General features: G+C 43.6%; 1 protein-coding gene across 1 annotated transcript in view; it reads left to right on the top strand.

The window, feature by feature from the left end:
- The first annotated feature begins 241 nt into the window (after positions 1-241).
- The window catches only part of pms2 (PMS1 homolog 2, mismatch repair system component), a 44,941-nt gene continuing 34,214 nt past the window's right edge, over positions 242-10,968 (top strand). Inside the window, exons 1-3 of the mRNA XM_072269143.1 lie at positions 242-366; positions 7,162-7,301; positions 9,532-9,618. Of these exons, the coding sequence (XP_072125244.1) occupies positions 356-366; positions 7,162-7,301; positions 9,532-9,618 (238 nt within the window). The 5' untranslated portion in view covers positions 242-355. The remainder of the gene's footprint in view (positions 367-7,161; positions 7,302-9,531; positions 9,619-10,968) is intronic.

Here is a 10,968-nt window from a genome sequence, read left to right as displayed (position 1 = left end):
AGAGGAACAATTTGAATTAAGTAATTCAACACAGAAACAAATATTACCATTTCATTCGCGAATTTCTATCAAAAATATTTTATTGTTAATGAAAAAAAGTAAATAACGGGTGACCAGTCTTTGCGAGGCTTGGCGCCGTAGTTGTAGTTCCTAGGAGCGGGGTTAACGCATGTTTTCGCCGGGAGAAGGGAGACAGTGGACTACAGATCCCAGAGGGCAGTTCGCGGAGCGGGAGGGGGTCGCCGCCGCTCGTTGGCGGCTGGGTGGATCGAGGCGCGGGTCATGGCTGCGCGGCGCCGGGTTCGCGGGCGTTAGTTGGCGGGCCCGGGGCAATCTGGCTCTGGTCACGGTGGCGATGGAAGCCTGGTGAGTTCCAGAGAGAAGGAGCCGACGAATGAATGAGCGTGGTTTATTATTGTCACGTGTACCGAGTTGCAGTGTAAAGCTCGTCTTGCAAACTATTCACGAGCGAGAAAATTCTGCAGATGCCGGAAATCCAAGCAGCACACACAAAATGCTGGGGATTTTCTCCAGTCCTGCTGAAGGCTCTCAGCCTGAAACGTCAACTATTTACTCTTTTCCACAGATGCTGCCTGGCCTGCAGAGTTCCTCCAGCATTTTGTGCGTGTTCCTTGCAAACTGTTCATACCGATCAAATCATTCCATGACGCATTGAGGTGGTACAAGGGAAAAGAATAACAAAATGCAGAATAAAGTGGTGCAGTTACGGAGAAAGTGCAATGCAGGCTTACAATACGTTGAAATGTTCTGAGCGGTAGATTGTGAGGTCAAAGGTCAATTTTATTATACTGGCGTTCAGTGGGGAAGAGGCTGTCCTTGAGCTTGGTGGTGGTACGTGCTTTCAGGCTATTTGTACCCTCTGCCCAGCGGAAGAAGGGAGAAGAGAAAATGCCCGGAATGGGATTGGCGGCCTGAAACCGGATTTGTCTTGGGCGGCTGAAATGGACGTACCAGCTTTGATTAAACTGGCACCATACCAGCCTCTAATCAGTTGTGGGCTCTGGCCTTGGCCAGCCTCCCTCTCTCCACGACTCTGCTGTCGTGTGCCGCCTGCTAAGTGCCCCTTATTAACTGGTACACCGACTTCATGCATTAATGCCTCGATGTTTAAAACGTTCAAATCCCGCCCCCCCCCCCCCAAGTTCATCCCTTTCCCTGCCAATATAGCCCCTTCCTATCTCTCCATTATTCTAGTACCAGTCTCTGGCTCACTACAACTCTGACTTCAGACAACTTCTCAGGAGGTCCCTTGGGATGGAGGAAGACAGCTTCCACTATGGCTTTGAGGTCAATGTGGGAACTACAGATTCTACCATAGATGGGACTGGCACAGGTAGTTTGACAGGTATTCCGTCTGGGTAGCCTCCAACCTGATGGCATGAATATTGACTTCTCAAACTTCCGCTAATGCCCCACCTCCCCCTCGTACCCCATCTGTTATTTAGAACCATAGAAACTACAGCACAGAAACAGGCCTTTTGGCCCTTGTTTATTTATATACACACATTCTTTTTCTCTCTCTCTCCATTTTCTCCCTCTGTCCCTCTCACTATACCCCTTGCCCATCCTCTGGGCTTTTTTACCCCCTCCCCCTTTTCCTTCTCCCTGGGCCTCCTGTCCCATGATCCTCTCATATCCCTTTTGCCAATCAACTGTCCAGCTCTTGGCTCCATCCCTCCTCCTCCTGTCTTCTCCTATCATTTTGGATCTCCCTCCCCCTTTCAAATCTCTTACTAGCTCTTCTTTCAGTTAGTCCTGACGAAGGGTCTCGGCCCAAAACGTCGACTGTACCTCCTCCTAGAGATGCTGCCTGGCCTGCTGCGTTCACCAGCAACTTTGATGTGTGTAGTTTGAGAAGTGGTGTGTTCCTTCTGTTGCTTTCACAAAGTCTTTGTGGACTCGATTCTCAATACCATCCCGAAATACAAGAGTTTCTGCAGAAACAAGAGAAAATCTGCAGATGCTGGAAAATCAAAGTAACACACGCAAAATGCTGGAGGAACTCAGCAGCCCAGGCAGCAGCTATGGAAAAGAGTAAACAGTCAACGTTTTGGGCTGAGACCGTTCTCCGGGAATGTATTACAGACATTCTGCAGGTGCAGAATCCAGAACAACACTCACAAAATGCTGGAGGAGCTCTGTAGGTCAGGCAGCATCTATTATCAATTAATAAATACTTAATGTTTCAGGCTGAAACCCCGGGAAGGGGGGTGGGGTGGGGAGAAGAAGCCAGAATTAAGAAAGAGCGCAGGCTAGAAAGTGATAAATGAAGCCAAATGGGTGGGGAGGATGTCAGGAGCAGGGAGATGATGGATGGAAAAAGTGGATCGTGGGAAAAAGAGAAGGAGGAGGGACATCAGGACGAGGTGGGGGGGCAAGGTGAGGGGGAGGGGGGGTGAGGAGAAAATTACCAGAAGTAAGGTAATGCTCTTTTCTTTAAGCACTCATAGGCCACAAATTTTTCCCAGGAGTTGTGGGGATATTGGAAATCTTCATTTTGAGCATATTCTTGACTATTTTTTGTCACTATCTGTTGTCACCATTTAACTGGACCCTGAAAAATTGCACTCATTCTTCAATCGCACTTCATTTACTTGTGCACAAAGCTTGATCCCTATCACCAAACTGTTCCAAAGTCTGAACAAAGAAATGCCACTTTTATACAGAAATTGACTAGTTAGATACAGATTTTGATCCAATAGAAACTTTTGCACCGCTGAAACCTCTTACTTGCATATTTAAGGACCAATCATAATACTTATTTCAAGTGTTCTTAATCAATTAAATCTGTTTTGAAGGCCAATAATACTTGAGAATTAGTAACAACTGTATTTGTAAGGGTTTCTCCAGAATCCTTCACTTGGTTCTTTTTTCTCCCCCTTCCTCTATTCCCCACAGCTTTCACTTCTTACCTACCTATTACTTCCCCCTGTGTCACCTCCTCCTTCCCTTTCTACTGTTGTCCACTCTCCTCTCCTGTCAGATTCTTTCTTCTCCAGCACTTGACCTTTCCCACCCACCTGGCTTCACCTATCACCCTCCAGCTAGCCTCTTCCCCTCCCCCCACCCTTTTTAATTTGGGCATCTCCCTCTTCCTCCTCAGTCCTGAAGAAGGGTCTCAGCCCAAAACATTAACTGTTTATTCTTCTCCATAGATGCTGCCTGAGCTGCTGAATTCCTCTGGGAATGTGTGTGTGTGTGTGTTGCTTTGATTCTTTATCTTGTTTTGGTATGCTTGGTGACCTTGGCTGCCAGGCTTTAACAGAAAGGCTGGACAAAGGAGAGTTTGGCTGTGTTCAGCATAGAAGTCTGCACACACTTTCCCTATCTGCCTTTCATCCTGGCTTTTGTTTTACTGAACTGTTACACACAGAAAAAAACTGTACCAAGTGTCTGTGCTCTTTTCTGTCAGCACCTATTTTACCTGTTTTCTTGCTGTGGCTTGCACATATACTTCATAATCTCTTCCCAAATCCCCTTAATAGTGCTGTTTTTGGGAGGCTTGAGTTAGTTATGCTGTAAGTTCTCTAAATGCTCTAAAAACATTAGGGTCATGTTTTTTGACTTCTCCAGTGCGTTCAACACCATCCGCCCTGCTCTGCTGGGGGAGAAGCTGACAGCAATGCAGGTGGATGCTTTCCTGGTGTCATGGATTCTTGATTACCTGACTGGCAGACCACAGGACGTGTGCTTGCAACACTGTGTGTTCGACAGAGTGATCAGCAGCACTGGGGCTCCACAGGGGACTGTCTTGTCTCCCTTTCTCTTCACCATTTACACCTCGGACTTCAACTACTGCACAGAGTCTTGTCATCTTCAGAAGTTTTCTGATGACTCTGCCATAGTTGGATGCATCAGCAAGGGAGATGAGGCTGAGTACAGGGCTACGTTAGGAAACTTTGTCACATGGTGTGAGCAGAATTATCTGCAGCTTAATGTGAAAAAGACTAAGGAGCTGGTCGTAGACCTGAGGAGAGCTAAGGTACCAGTGACCCCTGTTTCCATCCAGGGGGTCAGTGTGGACATGGTGGAGGATTACAAATACCTGGGGATACGAATTGACAATAAACTGGACTGGTCAAAGAACACTGAGGCTGTCTACAAGAAGGGTCAGAACCATCTCTATTGCCTGAGGTCCTTTAACATCTGCCAGACAATGCTGAGGATGTTCTACGAGTCTCTGGTGGCCAGTGCTATCATGTTTGCTGTTGTGTGCTGGGGCAGCAGGCTGGGGGTAGCAGACACCAACAGAATCAACAGACTCATTCGTAAGGCCAGTGATGTTGTGGGGATGGAAGTGGACTCTCTGACGGTGGTATCTGAAAAGAGGATGCTGTCTAAGTTGCATGCCATCTTGGTCAATGTCTCCCATCCACTACATAATGTACTGGTTGGGCACAGGAGTACATTCAGCCAGAGACTCATTCCACCGAGATGCAACACAGAGCGTCATAGGAAGTCATTCCTGCCTGTGGCCATCAAACTTTACAACTCCTCCCTTGGAGGGTCAGACACCCTGAGCCAATAGGCTGGCCCTGGACTTATTTCCTGGCATAATTTACTTATTACTATTTAACTATTTATGGTTCTATTACTATTTTTTATTTATGGTGCAACTGTAACGAAAACCAATTTCCCCAGAGATCAGTAAAGTATGACTATGACTAAGTTGGCCTACCAAAAGTAACCGGCTACGTGTAACTGGCCTTCTATCCAAGGCTCCTCCATGTAGTGAGGACCAGGATCTCTGCTACCTGGCTGGCCGTGAATCTTATGCCAGGTCTGAGGATTTCCTTCAAATGATGAAAGTGTCGGCACCTTGAAAGTGTGGATTCATCTGCCCATGGAAATTCACCCCATCTGGTATTTGTTCCACAAACATAGGTAAACCATGGTGCTCTTCACTGAGTCTACAACAGAAACAATTTAGATTAAATCCATTATCAAACACGACCGTATGGTTGCCCCAGTACACTTCTCACTGCGATGTTGTACCTCACCTCCAGAGATGCTGTAAAAACAGAGCCCATCTTCAGATCCTCAAGGGAAACTCTTCAGTCTCTGGTGACCACACTCCAGAAACAGGGAAACCCAGGTGCAGAAGGCAGACGACGTACACTCTCTTGATTCGTTAACTGAAGCAGTCAAGAGGACGAGCTGTAAAGTTAACATCCGCAGGGCAATGATATACCATCAACATGCTCTCTGACAATACAAGTTTGCAGTCAAACTCTGGAAAGACCATAGGACACACAAGAGCAGAAGTAGTCCATTCTGCTCAAGTCTGCTCTGCCATTCCATCATGGCGGAATTATTTTCTGTTAACTCCATTCTCTGTATGGCCCATGATAATATATAGTTACTGGGAGAAGGCACGAGGTCTAGTAACACTGGGTTGAGAGAATGTGTGCTTTAGGCTGCACACTGAGGATCAACAGGATTCTAGACTGCTTTAGTTAGGTTACAGGTTATCTATGTCCTTGGGCTCTGATTGAGATTGGATTGGTTGAGACTGATTAGTGGTATTTTAGTGCTAATCAAACAGGAACTTTGCACATATAATTGGGTACCAACTAATCATCCATTCTAATGAAAGATTGTTAAGCTGAAACGTTCATCCTGTTTTTCCTTCCACAGATGCTGTCTGACCTGTTGAATGTTTCCATTGTTGACTTTATATTTAAAACTTCCAAATTTTTGTATATATATTTAGTCCTTTCTCTCATCATGGTGTTGAATTTCATGGAGTAACTTAATTAATATTTAAATTATTGGCTTAACATTTGTTACATAGAACAGTACAGGCCCTTCAGCCCACAATTTTGTGCTGACCCCTTAACCTACTCCTGTAGGGTAATGTAATTGGTGGAAATGACGGACATTCATTTGGGGTTCACATTAAGAGGCTGGTCTGATGTGATGATGTAATTACATAAAGTACTGTTACTGCCCTTTGTGTTCAGTGTATAGAGTGCAATAAATGAGTTGTTACAATTTTTTTTAAACATGAAGTACCTCATCTTGTTTTATTTGTGAAATCCTACACTACAGCATTGTGAAGGACCCCACGCACCCCTCATACAAACTCTTCTTCCTCCTGCCATCTGGCAAAAGGTACCAAAGCATCCGGGCTCTTTTGACCAGAGTGCGTAACAGCTTCTTCCCCCAAGCCATTAGACTCCTCAATTCCCAGAGTCTAGTCTGAGACCAACCCATACATACGTACATACACACATACACACACACACCTCCACCCACCTGAACGCCACTCCACTCCCTTTGCAATTTCTGCTCATTTCTTTCTCAATTCCTGCTAAAACATTGTTTACATTTACATCATTTATTATTACATTGTAATTTGTCCTTTATTGTGCCAATTGTCTTGTTTATTAATTATTGTACTGTCTTGCACTGTTTTGTGCACTTTATGTAGTCCTGTGTAGGCCTGAAGTTTAATGTAGGTTTGTGTTGTTTCATGTAGCACCATGGTCCTGGAGGAACGTTGTTGTGTTTTTACTGTGTACTGTACCAGCAGCTTATGGTCGAAATGACAATAAAAGTGATTTGACTTGACTCTAAGATCAATCTAACCCTTCCCTCGCACGTGCCCTCCATTTTCCTTTCATCTATGTGATTATATAAAAGTCCCTCAAATGTCCCTAATCTATCTGTCTCTACTATTGCTCTTGGTAATGACCTTAAAGTTATGCCCCCTCATATTAGCCATTTCTGCCCTGGGGAAAAAGTCCACTCTATCAATGCCTCTTATCATCTTGTACACCTCTTTCAAGTCACCTCTCATACTCCTCTCCAAAGAGAAAAACCCTAGTTTGCTCAGCCTTTCCTCATAGGACATGCTTTCCAGTCCAGGCATCATCCTGATAAATCTCCTCAGCATCCTCTCTTAAAGCTTCCACATCCTTCCTATAATGAGGCGACCAGCACTGAATACGGTTCTCAGTGTGGTCCAACCAGGGTTTTATAGAACTGCAACATCAGCTTGTGGCTCTTGAACAGAATGCCCCAACTAATTGTTGTGCCTGTTTCTTTTTGTGTCTTAACTATATCATGACTGATGTCAATACTTTCTATGAGTTTTATGCATTTGTTTCAATAATACTTTGTTTCCTATGATTTTAGCTTGGAGCCTGCAGGAGCAATCAAGGCAATTGACCGGAAGTCGGTGCACCAGATTTGTTCAGGGCAAGTTGTGCTAAGCCTCTGCACTGCCGTAAAAGAGCTGGTGGAAAACAGTATAGATGCTGGAGCTACTAACATTGGTAAGGACAAAAAAGATTGGCTTAATTCATAGACACAAGCTTCTGCAGATGCTGGAAATCCAGAGTAACACACACAAAATTCTGGAGGATCTCAGCAGGTCGGGAAGCATCTATGGAGAGGAATGAACAGTCAATGTTTTGGGCCAAGACACTTCATCAATTTAAATCAACATTATTTTCAGCCGTGTACTGTTATGTATTTCTTACCCCCCCCCCCCAAAAGAATCAGTGAGGGCACAACAGGCCATTGGGTACCATTGGTTTTGAGATAAAGAAGCTGCTGTGTTCTCTTTGGCTGCTGGAACTTTAGTCTATGTCATTAACAATTGGTAGCAAATTCCAACGATGGACTTAAAAAGGTTTAATATAATGCAGGGTCCTGACAAAGGAACTTGGCCTGAAGCTTCGACACTTCATAGATGCTGCCTGATCTGCTAAGTTCCTTCAGGATTTTGCGTGCGTCACTCTCGATTTCCAGCATCTGCAGGATCTCTTGTATTTAATATAATGAAATTCCTCAAGGCACGCTGATGTGAGTATTTAGGAGGGGGATTGAGCGGTGCAACCGATATCTTGTTCTTAAAGTGAATATAGGTTGCAAAGTAAGTACTTAAAGTGGACTTTAGATTCAATAACAACTGACTTTAAAGGGCTACACCAAGATTTGAAAACTATACCTCGGTCAGTTTACCATTTCTTCAGGTACCTTACGTATTAGGTCACAACAATTCACTGTGATTAAGTATAAGCACAAATTGCATTTTATCAGGCTTCAAACTGTTCACTAAACATCTATGTACTTCTGTCAGAATAACTGGCTTGCTGTAAAGAAGGCAAGCTCCTTCATGGGCACTATCCTCCGTAGTAACCAGGCCAGCGGTGCTTCAGAAAAGAGGTATCCATCGTTAAAGACTCCCACCAGCCAGGGCATGCCCTCTTCTCATGTTACCATCAGGAGCAGGTGCATACACTGAACAATTCAGGAATAGCTTCTTCCCCTCTATCATCCAATTTCTGAATGGGCATTGAACCCATGAATACTACCTCACTACTTTTTTATTTCCTTTTTTTTGCACCACTTATTTAACTTAACTATTTTATATATATATGTATATAAGAACTGTAATTTCATTTTTCTCTCTCTATTACACGTATTGCATTGTACTGCTGCGACAAAGTTAACAAATTGCACGACATATGCTGGTTATATTAAACCTGATTAACATAAAGGGCACCCATGTTGTTGGCAATAAAATTAATAGCAAATGGTTTGCTCAGTGTAAAACACGGTGCTGCATTTGATTTTTATTTGAAGGCAAGTGTTTATTTGTGCAACTCTGGGCAGAAAACACATGAAATAGGTGTCACTTTTGACAATATTCAGAGCTGGTGACTTCTAAGAAATATTCATAGAAAACTACAGCACAGAAGCAGGTCGTTTGGCACACCTAGTCCATACCAAAATGTTAATCTGCCTAGTCCTATCGACCTGCACCTGGACCATAGCCCTTCCTACCCTTCCCATCTGTGTACTTACCCAACTTTCTCTTAAATGTCACAATCAAACCTGCACCACCACTTCCACTGGCAGCTCGTTCCACACTCTTGCCACCCTCTGAGTGAAGAAGCTCCCCCTTATGTTCCCCTTAAACATTCCACCTTGCATCCTTATCCCAGGTTCACCCAGCCTCAGTGGAAAAAACTTGCTTGCGTTTACCCTATCAGTGCCCCGGATAATTTTGTATACCTCTCTCAAATCTCCATTCATTCTCCTATGCTCCATGGAATAAAGTCCTAACCTATTCAACTTTTCCTCTAACTCAAGTTCTCAAGTCCTGACAACATCCCTGTAAATTTTCTCTGTGCTCTTTCAATCTTATAACTTTCCTGTAAGTAGGTGAACAGAACTGCACACAGTACTCCAAATTATGCCTCACAAACATCTTATATACAACTTCAAAATAACATCCCAACTCCAATACAAGGAGATGATGCAAACTTTACACTGACAGCGCCCGAGGTGGGGATTGAACCTGGGCTACTGTAGCTGTGAAGGTGACTGCTCTATCAGCTGCACTACTATATTATACAACTACAACATAACATCCAGCTCCTGTACTCAATACTTTGCTTTTTGAAGGCCAATATGCCACAAGTTCACTTTATAATCCTATCCATCTATTCATTGCAAATTTAAATGTAATTTTCTTTTTCTCTGGATGTTTTTCAGAGATTAAATTGAAAGAATTTGGAGCAGATTTGATTGAAGTATCAGATAATGGAGATGGAGTGGAGGAGAAAAACTTCAAAGGACTGAGTGGGTTTTTCTTTATTATTGCCATTTCTTAATAAAGGCAACTATAGTGTTGTATAGTCAATGATTTTAAAAATAACGACAATTTCTGTGCAAAGGAATGTACATTTCAATTGTTGTCATTTCCCTTTTGCACATTTATTTATTTCATTGGAGATGAATAAAGTATCCCTCCAATAGAAATTTTGTCTTGACTTGGTCAGATCTATGTGGAACTAGACATTGCTTCTATTTTGTATATTATTATGGTCTAGTTTAATAATATTTCAAAGTAAAATCACACTTGTTAATTGTTATTTTAATGGATATATAAATGATATGAATGTATGTTTGTTGGAGAGGAGTGTGGGCACGTGGCCAAGTGGTTAAGGCATTGGACTAGCAACCTGAAGGTCGTGAGTTCGAGCCCCAGCCGAGACAACGTGTTGTGTCCTTGAGCAAGGCACTTAATCACACTTTGCTCTGCGACGACACTGGTGCCAAGCTGTATGGGTCCTAATGCCCTTCCCTTGGACAACATTGTTGTCATGGAGAGGGGAGACTTGCAGCTTGGGCAACTGCTGGTCTTCCATACAACCTTGCCCAGGCCTGCCCCCTGGAGAGTGAAGACTTTCCAGGCGCAGATCCATGGTCTCGCAAGACTAACGGATATGTTAAAAAATATTGGAGAGGTCTAGAAAATAAAAGCAAGGATGTAATGCTGAGACTTTATAAGGCATTGTTCAGACTGCACTTGGTGTATTGTGCTCAGTTTTGTGCCCCATATCTAAGAAAGGGTGAACTTGCATTGAAAAGGGTCCAGAGGAGGTTCATGAGATTGATCCTAAAAATGAATGAAAGGGTTAACGTTTGAGGAAAATCTGATGGCTCTGGGCCTGTACTCGTTGGAGTTTAGAAGAATGGGGGGGGGGGATCTCACTGAAACCTATTGAATATTGAAAGGACTGGATAGACTGGATGTGGAAAGAATGCTTCCTATAGTGGCGGAGTCTAGGACCAGAGGGCACTACTAAAGCAACTTCTTTAGCCAGGGGGTGCTGAATCTGTCGAATTCATTACTACAGACAGCTGTGGAGGCCAAGTCATTGGGTATATTTAGAGCAGAGGTTGTTAAGTTCTTGATTAGAAAGGACATCAAAGGTTACTGGGAGAAGGCAGGAGAATGGAGTTGAGAGGGATCCTAAATCAATGGAGCAGACTCAATGGGCCGAATGGCCTAATTTGGATGCAACTGCACAAAGTTTGATCAGATGTCACAAAATTAGTCGGTGTTGTTGATAGTGAAGATGGTTATCATAGATTACAAGGGAATCTTGATCATTTAGGGAAGAGGCCTGAAGAGTGGCAAATGGA

This window comes from Mobula birostris, chromosome 9 (genome assembly GCF_030028105.1).
Source record: "Mobula birostris isolate sMobBir1 chromosome 9, sMobBir1.hap1, whole genome shotgun sequence".
Taxonomy (NCBI): Eukaryota; Metazoa; Chordata; class Chondrichthyes; order Myliobatiformes; family Myliobatidae; genus Mobula; species Mobula birostris.
Note: the sequence above shows the minus strand (reverse complement) of the source record. Positions and strands in the feature narration are given on the sequence as shown.